This window comes from Malaclemys terrapin, chromosome 16 (genome assembly GCF_027887155.1).
Source record: "Malaclemys terrapin pileata isolate rMalTer1 chromosome 16, rMalTer1.hap1, whole genome shotgun sequence".
In the NCBI taxonomy this organism is placed as follows: domain Eukaryota; kingdom Metazoa; phylum Chordata; order Testudines; family Emydidae; genus Malaclemys; species Malaclemys terrapin.
The window spans coordinates 16,356,031-16,375,053 of NC_071520.1; the positions used below are offsets into that span (position 1 = coordinate 16,356,031).

The following is a 19,023-nucleotide window of genomic DNA, read 5'->3' on the forward strand; positions in this document are numbered from 1 at the left end:
GGGGAAGGGAGTGACTGAGAAGGGGAGAGGAGAGGGTCAGGCATGGGGGGCAAATCTGTGCCCCCTCCTACTTTAAATGGCACTCCACAGCCCCTGGATGCAGGAATCACTGGATGAAATTCTCTGGCCTGGGTTATGCAGGAGGTCAGATGATCATAATGGTCCTTTCTGGCCTATGGAAAAATCTACCTGGGTCTTGAAGCACCCCCCAAATGAAAGAAACACGACTGCAAAAGCTGAGCAGTTGGTGAGCCCAGATTCCCTGCCTGCCTTCTGCTCTACTGTAATAACCGGAATGAGCCACTCTGATTTATTAGAAGCTTAAAGGTTTTAAAGCATATGAGATGAGTTTTTATCCCCAGTCCTGCCTTCAGCTACAGCCCCACTGAATCAATGGGCCCAATTTTCCCCAGCCCTGTTCCTTGGCTCATCCTAGACAACAGTGGCGTCAGTCCTTCCTGTTCTGATCTGGTAGCATTTCCCATCCCTGTGTAAATGGGTGCAGAGAGAATCTGGCCCAATGGGCTTACACGAGAGGGATTGTACGGGGATACCGGGGGCAGGGTTTGGCCCTTAATGCATGCAATGGGGATGTGATCTCAGCATCCCAAGAGTGTCCAACTGGCCTGTCTATTTTTATCCCTTTTGGCGCTGCTGCTCAGGCTCGAACATCTCCCAGTGCTGCGAATTCCGATGGCAGGATGTGGTAAACCCGCCTTGCTAACTGTGAGCTGCACATGCTTAGAGCTGCTGAGTCATCTATCAAGACATGCCCAGAGCACGATGTTCCCATGAGCATTATCTCTCCCTGCACCGGCCGGCCGAGTCAGCCTGCAGCTTTCTCCTTTCCCCTGGATCTTGCCTTTTTGTGTGTGCGAGTATCGGACTCTCCCAGGCTTCAACCATGTGAGAGAATGCAAGTTTTCAGAAGAGCGGCTCTTCTGCCCCCTCCCTACTCAGCTAGTGACCCCAGTCGCAGCTGAAAGCCGGAGCACCTCATCAGAAGTCACCAGCTGCTCAGAAGGGCTGGGATTGAGTCAGGTCCTCCGAGGCGCGCTGACGCTGTACATAGCGCTAACGGGATGTTAGGGGACACCGTGCTGCCAGGAATGCTCCTGACGAGATGTGAAACCAATGTAACAGTCATGAAAGATCCCCTGGTGCTTTTCACAATGGTAATTTTGTGAACCTGAATTTTTCAGGTCCAACTGAATCTTGAGTAATTGCCTAAATCCACCTGCAGCTTCAGTTGGATACAGTATTCCCCTTCGCTTCCTACCCTGACATATTTGGTCCCCATGTACTAGACAGATTCACTAAAGGGAGACCTGTCCACAACCAGTGAAGATCCCATCCCCCAGGATCAACTGATTACAGAAGCCAAGCACTTCCTGTCCCAGACTGAGCCTCCTTGTCCCCTCTCCTTCACTTCCTGTCCCAGTGCTGCACACTCTTAAAACAGCTGCAGGCAGCTGTGAAGTGACTCCTAGGTTTGTGCATATGTAGTTTGTAAAGGGCCTGAGGAGGAAAGGCGTAACATAGGGCATTATGGGAATTACCTGGAGCGTTGTCATACTGAAGCTGACACTGAGCAATGTTCGGTTCCCCACGCTTCCTTACAAACCTCTCAGCTGACAGTACGATCTGGGTCTGGTCCTGCCTGGTTGCCATTGCTAAGTCTTTTCCAGCCTCGAGGGCCGGAGCTGCATGCTAAACAGAAGTTTGGGGAGCAGGGGAACAATCTGAGAGGTATTTGCCATTGCGAAGACAGAGCCAAGCAGACAAAGTGGAGCTGAGTATGGGAAATTATGGGCCCTTCCCCAGGGACTGATGGGGTTTTGAGGACTCTCCCATGGATTTCACATGAGGTTCCTTGCATATTTTCTTGCTGCTGCTGAGCAGAGCAATACAGAAAACAAAGCAAATACTCAGGGCTTATTATAATCTAAGAGGATGGCTACCTTTCCAAAGGGTGCCAGGGTGAAACAGGGCACTGTTTTGAAGAGGGCAGGGCTGAACCGCTCACAGATAACAGAAAATGCTTTTGCCCTCCCCTTCCTCTGGGCCAAGACCCTCTGCCATTCACCCGTCGTCATCAGGCCTGCCCCATTTGAAGCGTCACCACATCTTGCATCCCTCGGAACAGTTGCTTGGTGAAGCCTCGGCTGTTCCGGCGAGACCGTGGCAGGGAGGAGTCCTGGGACTAGCTTCCCCCTTATCTTGCAGAGCCAAGTGGGGAACTAGCAGAGAGCTCGGCTGTGTGCTTGCAGATGCTCCTGCACTGTTTGCCCTCTTACAACACTCTTCCCTGGTGCCAGAGGCCAGCAGGGCAACAATCTGCCAAGGTGAGTCTAGACCCTGTGCTTCCTGCTAACGTTGCCTTCTTCCTCGGTCACTTCACTGCACAGCATTGCGTTATGGCTAGGCACCAAGCCGCTAGCTTCTCACACCCTGTACAAGTCACAGTCAAGGGTGACCCTGGGGATTTTTTGCAAGAATTGCAATACTAGGACAGTCCAATGGCTTGTCTCTGTCAACAGCCTGTCTGCAACAGTAACCAACGCTTAGATCCTTCAGAACAAGGGTAGCCCCCTCCTATTCTCCCCCTACTGCTGCAATACAATCCCAGAGTGGGGAATTTCTACCTGAGCCCACCTGATCTTTATATGTCCTGATGCATGAGAACTGCTCATCTCTGCCGCTTTTATTCTAGCTGTGGAAACTGCATTGGCTGTTTTGAGTCATGCAACTGTCTAATCCTTCTTTGAATCTTCTGTAGCTTTTTGCCTCTGTAATAACCTGAAGCTGCTGTTCATGAAACCTTGCTTATAAAGGTAATTCAGAGCCTGTGACTGCATGAGTAGCTTTGCGCGCTAACGTGTGACCGCTTCTGCTAAATTTCCTTAGCCATTATAGTGCATCAGGAATGCAATCATGCAAATACCAGCTTCTCTTCACCATCCTGGGCACCACTGGAAATGAGCTTTGCTGGCCTCGGGCCAGTTTCTAGTGGATGTCTGGTCACATCATAAACCATCTGTCCTCCACAAACCCAGGGCTAAAATAGCAGGAGCACTCGCCTGTCTAGTATTACGAGAGAGCGAGATCTTGCCCAATACATGCTGAAATTATGCCCTTGTCAGAGCTGAAGGGGGGGGGGGGGTCTCTCATCTTCCTGGGTACCAAATTCAACCCAAACCTTAAATCCTCAAAGGAAAGAAAAGCCCTGGGTTTGTTCTGTTCAGTTTGACAGTGTCTGGCTGTGTCTGTATGCTGAGTGCCTAAGGTTTGTGCACAGTGTCCCAAGGGGTTCAGGGTCAGAGGTGGCTGTGTGTGTGTTTCAGAGCTTAAGATGATCTGCTGGTTCCTCTTCCTTTCCCTGCTGGGCTTTCTGCCCCTTGCGACGCTCACCTGCCCCTCGGCCTGCCAGTGCAGCACCAACATCGTCTACTGCTCGTCGAGGCAGCTGACTGAAAGCAGCCTCCCCGCGTCCTTCAGCCCCTCAACTCAGACGATCTACCTCAACGACAACCAGCTCACCAGCATCCCCAGCGGGCTCCTGGACAACCTGCAGAGCCTCCAAGTGGTCTATCTGTGGGGGAACCCCTGGGAATGCGACTGCAACATCCTCTACCTGCGCTCGTGGCTCCAGTGGCAGCAGAATCGGACCCTGTATCGGAATGTGGTGTGTGCCTCCCCTGAACACCTGCGGGGCAGGATCATCGCGTACCTGTCGGAGGATGAGCTCATCTCCACCTGCCAGTACTGGTACTGCAGCATCGCGCTCATCTCCCAGATCTGCCTCTTCCTCTTCATCCTCCTCCAGGCTGTCCTGCTCCTCTTCATTATCTTGTTCCTGCATAGATTCCAGAGGATCGCCAATGTAGCTAGGCAGACCACCAAGGAGATACACCAGCACGTAGATACGTGGGCTTCCCTTTCAGAGAATGCCTGTGACATTGATTAACGTCACAAGGGCTTTCAGTCCTCATGCTTCAGGGCATAAGCTGATCAGCGGGGCCAGGAAGGACATCCTTCCTCCTGGGATTGTAGCGTTGCATGGGCCATTTGGTGCATTATGCTGAGAGCCAGCCTTTCTCTGAAGCATCAGGAACAGGCCACTGTCTAAAGCAAGACATAGGCTTGGCCTATTCTTCTGTTGCAGTGCAGCTAATCTTGGGATGTTAAAATTCTGCACTCTTCCAAAGGGATAGAAACAGGATTGGGACAAACTGTTCTTTTATCAAACCTGTGCAGACTTGGTGGCTTTGCTGAAGTGAAAACTGTTCCTGGTTTGCTCTCTTCAGAGACTGTGATTCTCTGGGCAGCATCACGTACACCAAGAACCAGAAGGAACTAACTTAAAGCTGGCAAGGGCCAGGGCAGTCTGCGCTAACGCTGCCGCTATGTGCTTCATGCTCATTTGGTCCCAGGGCGCCAATGGCTGAGCCCACACACTAAAACACTGGGGGCTGAGCTTAGAAAGTCCCTGATTCTGCTGGTTTGGTACAATGTGGGCAGAATGCGGCAGGCTGGCCCTGTGGCTAAGTAACTGGAGTAGGACACAGGAGAGATGGGTTCGATTTCCCAGCTCTGCCTCTGATTTCCTGTGTCACAGTCGGCAAGTCAATCAGTCTCACTGGGACACAGTAAAATCGGGCTGCTGCTGGCCATGCTTTGCCTTGTCTGTTTCGGGTGGGGCAGTTCAAAAGCCCACAGTGTTGACTCAATTCTGTTCGCACTAAATGAAGGCGGGAGCCCAGTGAGGCCAATGCCGAGTGCTTCTGAAAGCCTCGCCCCTTTAGGGCAGCGATTGTATCTTCCTGCGTGTCTGTACGCTGCCCAGCGGAATGGGGGCCTCTAGGGCTACCGAGATGGCAAGAAATACATCATGCAGCTTTAGCTATTTATAACAGTCCTTCCATTTCTGTAACAAACCCGTATTAAAATAATGATGATGCAAATGGTTCTTCCCAGGCTGAAACGTGTGTCTGGTTTAAACTCCTTGCAAACCATGCAAGCAGGGGAAACGTCCAGGAAAGGGTCTGGGGTGCGACCGTATTTTAAAAAGGACGTTCCTTGGAAATGGAATTGGGGGGGAAAGATTCACCCTGGACTCTGCACTGCTGGTTTTTAATGTGGAGTTTCTTTGAATTCAGGTTTTACACGGACGAGTTGGGTTGTTTCTGGTTTTTATTGATGCTGAGGCCTGTGCCGGGGAATTTGCCAGGAGAGGGGCGAAGAGGATGGCAGGTGAACTGGCAAGATGGAACGAGCGTTTAAGATGAAGCAATGGGCCCGTAATAACTCAGGGGATTGGTACTGGGACAGTGGAGGGTTAGGTCACTGGTTCCCATCACAAGGGACCCCTCTGGCAGGGGCTGAGGGCATTGGCTGTTCCTCAGCACACAAAGGGTTAAGCTCAGCTCACCGATCCTGCTCCCTTTACAGAGGCACTGAGGGCAAGGCCTGTACATTGTTTTGAAGGCTGGATGGTGAAGAGTGGTTCTGGGGATGGTTGGGCTCCACTTTCAGGGGCATCCTAGACCTGGGCTGGATCCCAAGCTGGGGAGTTCAGTCGTTTCCTTTTCTGCTTAGATCCAGGGCTGGTGCTACCATTAAGGCGAACTAGGCGGTTGCCTAGGGCGCCAAGATTTGGGGACGCCAAAAAGCAGGCCCCCAATTTTTTTTTTTACAGCGTTCCTCCCCGAGTGCGCGGTCGCCGCTCCACTTCTCCCGCCTCGCAGGCTTGCAGCGCCAATCAGCTGTTTGGTGCCGCAAGCCTGGGAGGGGAGGAGAATTAGAGTGGGGGTGGTGTGCTCGGGGAGAAGGCGGAGCAGAGGTGAGCTGGGGTGGGGAGCTGCCGCAGAGCGGGGGGAGGCCTCAGGGTGGAGTGGGGGGCGGGAAGCTGCCGCAGGGCTGAGGGGGGGTCGCAAGGTGGAAGTTTCGCCTAGGGCGCAAAACTTCCTTGCACCGGCCCTGCTTAGATCAGCATCATTTGCTTTCTAGTTACAAACTTCATCCCTTGGGACAGGCCCCTTGAGCCGTCCGTGGTTTTTCCTGCTGACTCAATCCACCAGCTGGACCTTCAGGGCACACACCAAAGTCTTGGGCCCTGTGGGGGCCGGGGGCTGATCCAAAACCCACTTTGCAGTCAGTGGGAAGAACCTGTGGATTCCAGTGCCCCTGAATTAGGCCTTGGGAGAGGGCTGAGTGCATAGGAGGGGTGTTGTATTCATTTGGATGGAAGAAATGGGCCCAAAGAGTCAAAGATGTGAACATGAGCATGTCACTGTCCAACATTAAACAAGCTTCGGGGTTTAGTTTACAGAGACCTCAACCTGTTTAGGCCAATGGCCAAAACAAAACAAAAAAACTTTTTAAAACCCTCTTCTATCTTTTTAAGACACAGAACAGAAAGAAAGCCAGCTAAAGCATTTGAAATGTAAAGTATCACGAGGCTTTTATTTGAACAATGTCCCTTGTTCTCTTTCCCTGTAGCTGGAGCGCCTTTAGAAGGAACCCCTCCTGTTTCAGGGAGTTGTAGATGGTGTTAAAGTTATAAAGTAGTAACTGCCCTTGTGGGGAGGGAGAAGAGAAAAGGTCGGTGGGAGAGGCTGCAGTTGTTACTGTTGTAGTTAAAGTCCAGGCCCGTTTCCTAAAAGACAGAACAAGACAAACACACACAAGAGGGAAAGAAGACAACAGCAAAGACAGACAATGCAACTTCTGTCTCTGGTGCAGACTCTCTCTTGCAACCTCCCTGCTGGAAAAAACAACAACAGGCCCGCACATGGTCTTCTTAACCACTCTGAGGCCAGGTAAACTTGTAACAGGGTTGGTCTAATTGGGGCATGGCTTTTAGCTGCCCTTTTGCGTTTACAGGCTTACAGCCGTGTTACAAACTATAGTCTTGGGCTGGCAAAGCCAGACACTTTTACTGGACAGAAGGCAAAAGGAGAGGGCTGGGAAAGAGAAGAAATAAGATAGGGCAGGAAAACGACACACGGAGTGGAGGTGAAGCGACAAAGTCTCACAGCCCTGGTGGTGGTTGGGATTCTGGTGGAGGTGGTGGTGTCATCTGGTGGCCCATTTTCTGGCCAGGGCCGGTTCCAGGCACCAGCTTGTGAAGAAGGTGCTTGGGGCAGCCACTCCGGAGAGGGGCGGCACGTCCAGCTATTTGGTGGCAATTTGGCGGATGGTCCCTCACTCCGGCTCGGAACGAAGGACCTCCCGCTGAATTGCTGCCGCAGATCGCGATCGTGGCTTTTTTTTTTTTGGCTGCTTGGGGCAGCCAAAACCTTGGAGCCGGCCCTGTTTCTGGCCCAGTTTCTCAGGACAGCTCACGGGATTAGGACGATGCAGGCCCAGTGGGGTTACAGTGGGGGTCCCAGGAGACATGGAGGGTCTCAGGAGACAGCCGTGATGGTGAAGCTCGCTCCTTCCCATTCTCCTGTCTCTCAGTCAGCCAGCATCCACCGTTGCCAAGTTTCTTCCCAAAATCGCTTTGTTTTAGGACCCCAGAAGGACGGGCTGAGTGTCGGATCCCATCCCCTCATTATTTTGTTCACCAATAGTCCTAATTCTCAACACACCAGGTTTGGTTTGTTGCTTTCCAGGCCCACACTTCTCTCGTTTGCCACCAGTCATGATCTTAACCCAGTCCTGGGATTAGGTCAGGAGGCCTTTTGGTTTGGACTAAGTCTATCTGTCTGTCTCCCTTTCGCATCTTTCCCCATCAACGTTTATTGCTATGGATTACTGTGACACTTTATACATTTTTACCCACTTTCCCAGAGTTCGGCTCCCAAGTGGCGTGGGTCTGCTAGGCCCCAGTTCTCACTACTAGGGAGGGTTTCTTGGGGGGGCAGAAGGATAGTTTTATTTGTAAGTGTAGGCTGATTGGTTGTGTGTGGGGGCGGGGCAGGAGGGTGGCTGGGTTGCAGGGTGACAATATGCATGTATAAATAAATTGCAACCCCCTTGCTGGCTGTGTCAGCAGAGCGGCCAGGGACTGACTGGGCCTTGGCAGCTCTCCAGCCTAGAAGCGGTCCATCCAGCACACCGGAGGCACCTTGGCATTGGGCACAGGGTGGGAGTAGCTGGCTTTGCTGCAGCCTACGCCCCGTTCAATGGGTGAACAGAGAATGTCCCTCTCCCTTACTCAGCTGAGGTTTTTAAAAGCCTGGCCAAACTGGGGTCCTCGAGAAGGGGTGTCATCTCGGGCCAAGCCACTGTCATGCCCGATGTCCGCAGCGAGCGGAGGTCACACTGTCTCTTTCAAGCCCTTGGATCCATTCAAAAAGGAGTTAACCGTGGAAATGCCACCCCACTCCTCCGCCCTTCTTGACAGACATTACCAAGTGCTGCTAGGTCCCGAACAGTGATGGGCCTGTTGGCTCCTGCATTCAGCCTGCCAGTGTAAAACTCAACCCGGCACAATGCAGCTCTTGTGAAAGGCAGGGCTGCCTGGGGCCGCCGGCCACACCTCGGGAAAGCACAGAGCCACAAGGCAGGGGCTGGGGAGTGAGATGAACTCACTGCAGAATCAACATTAGCCAGAGAGGGGTTCTCTCCTCCGTGCCGCCTGCCCCTCCACCCCCATCACTTGTATTTCATGCTTCCCCAATGCAGACGGCCCGGGAAGCCAATAAAAATAGGAGCTCGTGAGTAAAGGAGAGAAGGTTACGGGCTCTGGGATAGACTTGAGGCAGCTGCATGTCACTGCAGAGCAGTGCTGCCACCAGAACACCCTGTCGTGGTGTCTCAGATGGGCCCTGGCCCAAAGCAGGCAGCAGAAAGGCGGTGGAGAAGTGTGTAACAGGAAATAACAGCGGTCACAGGAGAAGTGGGGAGAGCACAAGGCTGGGAGTCAGGAATCCGAGGTGCTGTTCCTAGCTGTGCCGGTGATTCAGGATGGAGGGAAGGAGGTGGAGAAGTCCTGTTTTCCACTTAATTCTGGGCAGTTCCCCCCTTTTCTATCCTCCCCAGCAGCTGTGGCTGCACATGACCTGTATGAAGCCTGCACTGAACTAGGGCGGATGGTCTCCAGGGAGCCTGGTGGGATGCTGCCCTGGGCTGCTAGATGGCAGCAAACGTTCCAGAGACTGAAAGCAGCTGGCTTCATGCAGCCGCAGTAGGTAGAGCTGGTGAAAGCGGGTCTCACCCACCCAGACTTCACCCAACCCAGAGTGCCAGGGGCAGGGAGAGATTGGGGAGCGGGGGAGGCCTGTGGTCAGCCTGGATCTTTACACACATGAATTCTAGGGTGAGGCCAGATAGTCAAAGAGTGTGAGTCACAACTAGGTTAGTGAAGAATTGGCCTGAATTCTGTTTGTTGGCCTGCAGGGGGGTTTCTGTTGTATCTGGACGGCCTCAGTGAGATTCAGCCAAAAGTTTGTGAATCCCAACGTTTCCCCTCATCTTATTGAAAATTCAAACTGGAATTTCATTATCTGTTCTCCTGTTTTAACTGGCTTCAGGCAGCCAGTCAGAGAGCAGCAACACAACTAGGGACAGCGAGACATTAAATTACAGAGCTATTAGTAAGGGAAATTATTTGAAGAATATTGTAACAAAGACATTCTCAGCAACTGAGGTCAGATTGCGAATGGGTCTCCAGCCAAGGAAGGGGCTAAATTCATGATGAATTGTACTTGAAATAATAGTTTGATTAGCTCTAAGTAATTCTCCCACCCCCTGGTCTCCCACCCGCAAGGAATAAGGAGCATGCTCACAAGTGTGTACGTTTGTAGTTGTTTCACAGATGGTGGCACTAAGACATGGAGCTAGACTGCTTTATTCAACGCCCGGAGAGAGAAGAGCGCAATGAACCCAGGCAAAGGGCTGGTCGAAAAATTTCCCTCAAAACTGGTTTTTTTTTAATTGGGTGAAACCTTCTTATTGGTCGTGTTAAAAAGCTTGTGTGAATGCGCCCTTCAGTGAACATAATGTAGGGCTAAATGAATCACAAGCCCTCACCTAAAGCCAAAGGGTAACGTGAACCCGCCCAGGGGGTTTGGACTCTGTGGGCGGAAGAGCTTTGCTGAGTATTGTTTTGGATGAGAGGGAGAACAAGGCGGAACTCCAAGGAAGACAGCCTGAAGGAATAGCTGAACGCATGGACTCTGACCCTCGGCGAAGGTGCAGGCTGAAAAGCGAGCCCCTGGGGCTGTGAGCAAAAGAAGCTCCTTCCTGCCATTTGATTTCTTCTGTGTTCAGAGGCACAGGACTTTGTACGTTCTTTGGAAATAAACAAAACTGCATCCAAGAAATACTCGACCAATTCCTCCGCCTAACTGGAAAACCTACTAGCCCTCACATGTTTGGTTAGCCACTTGGCTCAAAAAGGGTAGTACTGAGTTTTAATAGGAATTGGATTTTCAACTAACCGGCATTTTGCATGAAAAGTGCCTGCTTTCAATGCAAAATTGGATACCCGAAACCTGAAATATTTTGATTTGGATATTCCACCATGGCGCCTCATATTCCTCACGACCCCATTCTCCTCTATGGGTCGGGCTCCATACGTCTCTCAGGCTACAGCCCATGAACCGGGACTTCCACATTACAACTGCCTTGTTCCACCATGAGGAGACATAGGGCATCATGGGAGATGTAGTCTGACCAGGGAGCCCAACCTTATTTGGAGCAAGAGTCACCCAAACTACAACTCCTGTGAGGCACCAGGGCAGCATTTCCAAATCAAAATATTTGGATTTTGATTTTGTTGCTGAAAAGTTGAAATTTGCCATGGAAGAAAGTCCTTAATTCCCCTCCCACCCCCCTTCAGTCTAACCTGTCGGAACCAGGCTGCCTAAGACTAGGGCCGGCTCTAGGATTTTTGCGGCCCAAAGCAAAAACAATTTTGGCCGCCCCCCCCCCCACTCCCCTTCTTTAATTACCCCGGCCCCGCCTCAACTCCGCCCCTTCCCCAAATCCCCAGCCCTGCCTCCTCCTCCCCCCAGGCTCTCAAGCTTGAGAGCCTGGGAGGGAGGGCAAGTAGCGGCACGCGAATCAGCTGTTTCGCGCGCCCTGGCAGCAGCAGCGGAGGTGAGCTAGGGCGGCCGGGGCACATTTTTAGGGGCGGCATTCTGGCGCCGGCCATGCTGCCCCTAAAAATGTGCCGCCCCAAGCACCAGCTTGTTTTGCTGGTGCCTAGAGCCGGCCCTGCCTAAGACCCAGGGAACAGGAGCAGGCAGCCCGTTCTCTTCTGCTTTCTTTCCTTCTCTTTAACCTTCCCTGCTTTTTTCTTAAGGCTGGTTAATTTTTGTTAGTTGTCTCCGTCCTATTGTACCCTGCTGGCAGGAGCCTGGTCTGTGCCTTGCTGATGTCTCTCTGTGTGCTGTAGCCCGTGGTAAGTATGCAGAGTCCCCCTCTTCCCCTAACACCATTGCAGAGTGCGTTATAATGCAGCAAAATGAACAAAACCTTGTCAGCTGGAGACTTTTACTTTTCCTCACTTTGCAAGGCACCAACGAGCCAACTTGAAGGGGCTCATTGGAACCTCAGGATGTCACTGATCCATCCGAACATACACAAATAGGGCAGCAGGCCCAGGGTCACTCACTGGCAGAGGCTGGCCAGGAAGCAGCCATGTGACTTCGAAGGCATGACCCCAGGCCCATGATCGCCTGCCCGGCTGCCTGCCTGTCAGCACTGCCCTGGTGTGCCAAGAAAGTTTGTCGACTTAGCATGTCCAGGTAGACAGAGGACAACTGCTGCCTTAGGTTTCAGTTCTCTGGGGAGGCAGGAGGGGTCCCCTCCGTGTCGTTAAGACTTGGCACATTCACGGTAAAAAACCTTCTTGGCATCTTTTGCTTCTGTGACGAGCGTAGCCAGCCCTAGTGACATGATGATGAATTGTGCTGAGCCCAGAATAATGCTTAGGCCGTGACAGCACGTCTAGTCTATAAATCTAGAGCCTGGCTTCCCATCACAGAGGCTTTTGGTCTGTGTCAGGGGCTGCTGTGATGAGAATGGGCCTTCAGTCTGGTGGGAGGGATTTTGGCTGGGCTGTTTGGTGACCTGGGCGAGGGAAGGCTGGTGGTTAGGGCTTGGGAAGCAGGGAGGCTGTGAAAAAAGGCATAGGCAAGTGGTCAGAGCTCCTTTGCAAATCAGTTCCCAGTGTCAAGGCCATAAGAGGATAAACACCTGAACCTGTAATGGCCAGACAGCTGGGTCTGCTTGATAAACACCCCCCAGCCAGCGGTTCACAGTGTTTCTGAGTTGCTCTTTCTCGCCAGATTCTGTCACTGAACGTGGGGGCTGGCTGGCTGGGTTTCGAAACCCCATGAAACCAAACCCCAGTTAGGGTGACCAGGTGTCTTGATTTTTATAGGGACAGTCTCAGTATTTGGGGCTTTGTCTTATATAGGCGCCTATTACCCCCCACCCCCGTCCTGATTTTTCACACTGGCTAGCTGATCACCCTAACCCCAACGTGACTGCAGCTTCCCAAACCCAGCTCACAAAATCTAGGCGAGAAACAATTGGCCAGACACACAAGCAAACCAGTCGGCCACATGGCCATGAAGCAGACCTCTTTCCCTTGCTGGAAGCAGGCCACAGTGTATGTGGAGCAGGGGGGTGGAATTCCTGGCTTGATGCTTCCCCACACCACATACTCCTCCCCATCTAGCAGCTAAGGGATGTCCACACTGCAGCTGGAGTGTCCTTCCCAGCACGGGGTGGAGACAGACACACGCTAGCTCTGCTTGAGCTATTACACTAAAAATAGCAATCTGGCTGTGGCAGCGCAGACGGCAGCTTGGGCTGCTTGGCCAAGTCCGTACCCGAGACGGGTTTGTTCTGGGGGGGGCTAGCCTGAGCCACCACCTGGGCTGCTGTAGCCACACTGCTATGTTTAGTGCACTAGCTCCAGCAGAGCTAACAAGTGTGTCTGCCCACTCTGGGAAGCACCCGTCCAGCTGCAATGTAGACACACCATTACAGCCCCGCCGACCATAGGACTGGCTCTGAGAGGCCTGTGGAAATGATTTCAAACTATTCTGATCTGCAGATGAGCCACCTGCATCCTATTTATTCTCTCATCTCTGCTCCTGCTGGGCTTGGGAAAGTCTGGGCCATCCCTGTGCCTCAGTTTCCCCATCTGTAGAATGGGGATACCAATACTGAGCTCCTCTGTAAAGTGCTTGGAGATCGACTGATGAAAAGCACTATGTATGGGCCAGATATTATTAATGTAGTGCAGTGGTTTTCAATCTGTGGTCTGTGGCCCTCTGGGGGTTTGCAGACTATAAGATTTCCAAAGGGTTCCACACCTCCATTCAAAAAATTTTCGGGGTCCACAAATGAAAACAGGTTGAAAACCACTGTTGTAGTGTAATGGCTTTGTTGGCCTAAGATTGGGCTTGCCGCATTGCTTGTGAACAGCAAAGGCATGACTGAGCTATGCAGGGTATCCTACGTGAGTGCCAGGAAAAACAAAGCCTTTAGCCCACGCCATAAGGTATTGTCTTTGTCACAGCAGAACTATTTGAGAAATGTTTTAGCATGGCTTAAAATCATTGCCTGGTCCCATTTTCTGTCTGCACCTGCAATGCCAGGATCCTTGGGGGTTGTGAACCCAATTGTACACAGCTCAGAACTACTTTTATTCTAATCATTTCCAGAAACCTGTTATATTATCTGCCATCTCTCTTCTGGAATGCATCTTGTTGCAGTGTTAAGGTTTGTGTGTATCATAGGTTGTGTGTGTGTGTGTGTGTGTGTGTATGTATATATATATATAGAGAGAGAGAGCCTAACTCACATTGACTTCAATGAAAGTTAAGCTCCTAAATATCTTTGAGGATCTAAGCCTACAATCCCTGCAAAGATACGGCTTCTGTTAAAGGCCATCACAGATTTAAACTGGTATTAGCCAAATTACCTAAACACACTGAGAGCCAATTTTTCTTCCCTTTACCTTTTTTATGACCTGAGGCTGCTCAGATATATACATGGGTTTAGTTGGAACACTGAGAATGGAATGTGCTTAAATATTTATTTGTAAATGGAAGAAAAGTCAAATGCAGGGTTACGAAGCCGAAGTTCCTAGAATGTCATTGGCAGACCACTAATACTTTATATTGTATAGCAGTGATTCCATCCATCCTATCTGATTATTGTTTCTGTCACACTCTTTAACAGCTGTAAGTGCTCTATAAGTACCGACCTGCCGTTGTACTGGGGCCCTGATCCTTGAATAAACAATAATCGATTTTCAAAAAGTAGTTGTTGTCCCTACTTGAAATATAATCTGTGCTCAGCAGAGGGCAGCAGAGAGCCAAAGCTCCTGGATACTCCCCGTATCTAGGGCCAGGTCTACACTAACCCCCTAATTCGAACTAAGGTACGCAACTTCAGCTACGTGAATAACGTAGCTGAAGTTCGAAGTACCTTAGTTCGATCTTACCTCGGTCCAGACGCAGCAGGCAGGCTCCCCCGTCGACTTCACGTACTCCTCTCACCGAGCTGGAGTACCGCAGTCGACGGCGAGCACTTCCGGGTTCGACTTATCGCGTCCAGACAAGACGCGATAAGTCGAACCCAGAAGTTCGATCGCTCGCCGCCAAACTACCGGGTAAGTGTAGCCAAGGCCTAGTGCACTGGTGAAGGGCTCATCTAACCAGCTAGAGCTTGGTGTGGACACAGAAGAGGCCTGACAGCTGGCCAGGCTGATCTGGGCAGACGCGCTGACGCCAACTCTTGAAACTTACTTGCTACATGGAAGATTTTTTTTTCTGACTACAAAACTATACAGCACCTTGTCTCTAAGTATCTCAGAGCACTGAACAAACTGAGGCAGGACCAGGCCTCCTTTCCATTCGTTCTATATAGACATGGAGTCTCATTCAGCCAAGCTGCTAGTTCTCTAGGTATGTGTTGATTCTGGCTGGATTTCAAAGGGCTAAAATCTGCCCCATGGCAGCTGCTGAACAAATTGTGAGGCCTTTTCCCCTGGCATAGTGGAGGCCTGCCGGGGAAGCGCGGACCCTCTTGAAACTAACCTAGTGCTAAGGCCTCAGACCATCTCATTTCACAGTTGAGAGCCCTGTGACCCCTTTCCCTAGCCCCAAGAACCCCTGCTCTCTGTTAGAGGCTGTCTCTCTGCCCATCTGATGCCACAACAGTAGAGATCACCTGAGCCTGAGATATTCTGCCACTTTCATGGCCAAGCCAAAGGACCAAGCCTGTGTAGGGGAAACTGATGTTATTAAAATTGGCCCTGTTCAATTATCAAGCCAATCAGGGATGGGTGCAATAGGACCCAGTCAACGGAGTCAATGGCAAAAATCAAGACTGGCTTTCTGGGTACAACCCTGCATCTTCCTGGCTGTTACGGGGGGAACCAAGCACTGAAGTGACTAGCAGCCAAGCAGGGAGATGCTGTGTTCACACCTATTAGAGGCAATAGGCTCCTCGTTTGGCACTGTACCAACAACAGGTGCTGCCAGTTTAATTAAGGAGCTGGACAGGCTGTTCTTGCCCACTTCAGAGTGGCTCTTCTGTTCTCATTTCCATCCGGAGAGGTGGGGGACTGAGCCAGGCTGCTCACCTGGCCCACAGCACCCACCAGAGCTTGCACTAGGCATCATGTCCCCCTGTCCCACGCATGTCGGGCTTGCTCTCATTTTGGTTACTGGGCCTTAGCTCCATCCGGCTGCGGTATCGGTGGCAAAAGCTAAAGGCCAGGGGTTCCATTCATCTCTGGTGGGATTGCACTGAAGACAAAGGATTTACATTGAGGGTGAATTTGGCCCCCTTGCTGTTTGCCTGAAAGAAATTACTCCAGCCTCCTGGGATGGTGCCTGTCCTTAGCTCCCTTCTGTGCGGTGCGCTGGGCTTGTCTGCTGTGCTGTGCTGTGCTGTCCTGTCCATTTGAACTTCGGCAGGGTGAGCTGGGTTAGTCAGAGGGTTTAGATCTGCAGCTCCTTGCACGGTTCAAGAGATGGCGCCAGCAACCCAGGAGTAGCTCTGCTTCTCCATTACCTGATCTTTCAACACTGTGTTAGCAAACTAATTTTTTTCCCAGGATGGGACTTTAATTTCCTCCCATTGATCGTGGCCAGAGAAGAAAGCTGAAGTGGAGATTTTATTCCAAAGACAATGGCTCCCTTATGTGCCATGTCATGATCCCTTTGTACGAACCCGCCAGTGAAATGAGGGCACTTCCCTAGGCCGGTTTGTACCTTTCTCATGATAATCTTTATATTTTATCAGCTGTCTGGATTCCTGCAGCGTGCGCGAGAGAGAGGAGATAAATTACAAAATCTTTACATTCCACTGATGCACGAGATAATATGACAGTCGGAGGGATCGGGGCATTAGGTACAGTTATATGGTTTTTTTAAAACCCAAACATTTCAGTGAGATGCTGACAGCCCTGATTAAAATCTGGCCTAATGTGGACAACTCGTCCACACAGCTTTGCATGCTTCTCCTGACCTGCAACAGCCCTGCTGCTGTTCCAGTCCTAGACCCTCCAAACAGGTCTGCCAGTGCACTTCAACCGCACTATGCTGATCTCTCCTCCCACCCCCAGCCCTGCGAATGGACCTCCCTCCTTCCCAGCACCACTGCAGCTGCAGCCTTCTGTCCCTGCCCCCATAAGTTCTGCCAGTGATCCTCAATTCTTATCTAAAACATACCCTGTTATTGCAGCCCTGGGCGTCTCCTGAACCGAGACCGCTAGCAAGCTAGAGTGAGACCTTCAAATTCATTACCCTTGAGACCAAAAATCCAGCTTTGAAGGCAGGTGAAACGCTGATGCACCCGTTTGCTCCTTCTGTCCCCATTTGTCAAACACACCCTTCATTAATCTTCAATTCCCCCTTTGCACAGAGCATGAAAAAGGCGTCATTCTGTTGGCTGTGCACTGCACCTTTAAATGCAGGGGACTCTCTCTACCTGCTGGCGGGGTAGATGCCATTTTGTATTTCAGCTCAGGTGCAAAGGGAGTCACTGCACTCTCTTGCTCTCTCCGGTGGAGGCTTCATATCTGGGCTGTTGGCATTTGTTGATCTGAACCTTGATGGCAATGGTCATGCTTTGGGGGCTATTTCTCGCTCCGGCTGAAGAGTTGGGAGCTCTCAATGCTAGTGACTAGTGAGTGGTCTGGGCTGGAACCCTGAGTCTGAGAGGAGGGTCAGATTCAGATAGGGGTTCAAACATCATGGCCCAGGCCTGCGGGAGAAATGCTTCTCCTTGTCATCGTGCTCTGAGCAAATTGGTGTGTGTGTGGGGGGGGGGGGGGAAGGGGTGTGCTTCTGATATACTCCACCCAAAAACCTGGGTGAAAAGAATAATGCAAAATCCAGTCTTCCAAAGTTTTTGGAAATGCCAGAGTTAAGGTTTCCTAAATGTCCTTAACGTGGCCCCCTTGTGCAGTGTGTTATGACACAGGCTTCAATTCCAGGAGCACAGACTGGTTTTTCCACAGGAGGGACTGAGGTTTGACGTTGGAAGTTTGCTCCCCACTGCCCGCTGCCTGGCAGGGGGTGAGGGGAGGAAATGTGGATATGGGAGCATGGGCAGACGGCACGAGGAGCCCAACCCTGCTGTCCTGCTTAATGCCCGTTCACTTTGCCTACATAGGATTGCAGGACAGGGCCTCAGGAAGGGCACCCAGCCCAGGCAGGTGCAGATTTTATTATCTGGAGCTGCCCCACCCCCCCGACACCCCAACAGCAGGGGCCTGCACTTTGCTCCAGTCCCAAAGGGCAGGGCGGGGTTTTTAATAACTCCACGAGGATCTTCGTTCTAGGTAGGGATGTGAAACATGCCCTGACTGAAGGCGACAGACCAAGCTGCACCAAGGCCTGCGCTCTGCCTGGGCCTGCGCCGGGAAGAGGAGCACAGATGGGGTGAGTGAGTGTCACGCGCTGGGGGGATGTTCTGACTCAATGCCTGCACCCATCTCGGTGCCAGTCTGGGGGCTGGTATCTATTCTGGGGAGTGGACAAGAAGTGTCCCTCTCCTCTCCTACACTCACTGCTGACTTTTCTTAATGCCTCCAAAGAAACCTGGAGACAACCCGAGAGACCATTTCAATGTGCACGGCCTGGCTAGCCCTTGGGCCGGTTTGCTGAGACCAGCAGCTGTGTCCTGGTTTGTGAGGATGGCTTGTTTTTTGTTTTTTTTTTTATCTGTCTTTGTCCATTACAGACTGAACTGAGATCACTGAATTCATTCCACTCGACAGCCCTAATCTCCTAGTAAGACTTTCTGGATGCTACCAGCTTGGGCTGGATTCAAATAATTAGTCTAGAGCTATCCAAGCCCTTGAGCCATCCAATCCCTTCGATTCAAACAGCATCAAAACCCATTCAGTAGCAATGGGCCTGAATCAAAGCCCAAGGACCCAAGCTTTGAGGAGACATGGATGCAGATCCAGACTCTGCCAGTCTCTATTGTTTTATCAGATATCGAGCTTGTGTATGTTACTACTTATTGTTCTTATCATTTATTATTTGTGTGTCAGAAGCACCTACAGGGACCATTGTGATCGTCTTGCCTGGTTTCCAGAGTAACGCAGGCTTTAGAATTTCACCCGGGATTCCTTCATCAAACCCATAACGTCTGGCTGAGCTAGAGCATTTCTTCTAGAAAGGCGTCCTGTCTTGATGAAAAGGCTTCAAGTGACGGAGAGTCCACCACATCTGTAGGTAAGTTGTGCCAGTGTTAATTACCTTCCCTGTGGAAAAAAACTCTGCTTAATTTCTAGTCCAAATTTGTGTAGCTTCAGTGGCCAGCAATTAGATCTTGTTATGCCTTTGTCTGCTACGTCAAAGAGCTGTCTGTGATCCGAAATCTTCAGGGGCTCTGTGTCCTAGGCACTGTACCCTCCTACAGATGGAGCTGGGTGGGGAATGGGTTTCCTGTCTCCTGAGAGTTTTCGAGACCCTGAACATGTTTCCCAGGCTGAATCAGGATGACCAGTAGAAATCTTGACTATTTTCACAAACCAAAAATCCGAACTTTTTTGGGGATCGGATCAATTGCAATGTTTTGGTTTTG

General features: G+C 51.2%; 1 protein-coding gene and 1 long non-coding RNA gene across 2 annotated transcripts; both read left to right on the forward strand.

Annotated features, from left to right (window-relative positions):
• Positions 1–1,539: 1,539 nt before the first annotated feature.
• Positions 1,540–4,956, forward strand: GP1BB (glycoprotein Ib platelet subunit beta). The gene is made up of 2 exons (XM_054006007.1): positions 1,540–2,345; positions 3,345–4,956. Exons 1-2 carry the CDS (start codon positions 2,039–2,041, stop codon positions 3,965–3,967), a joined length of 930 nt encoding a protein of 309 aa, XP_053861982.1. The 5' UTR covers positions 1,540–2,038; the 3' UTR covers positions 3,968–4,956.
• A 1,022-nt stretch (positions 4,957–5,978) lies between these two features.
• LOC128824476 (uncharacterized) lies at positions 5,979–10,172 on the forward strand. Its single transcript, XR_008442479.1, has 3 exons — positions 5,979–6,821; positions 8,992–9,136; positions 9,756–10,172. It is a non-coding gene; the product is annotated as an uncharacterized LOC128824476 (long non-coding RNA).
• The last annotated feature ends 8,851 nt before the right edge of the window (positions 10,173–19,023 follow it).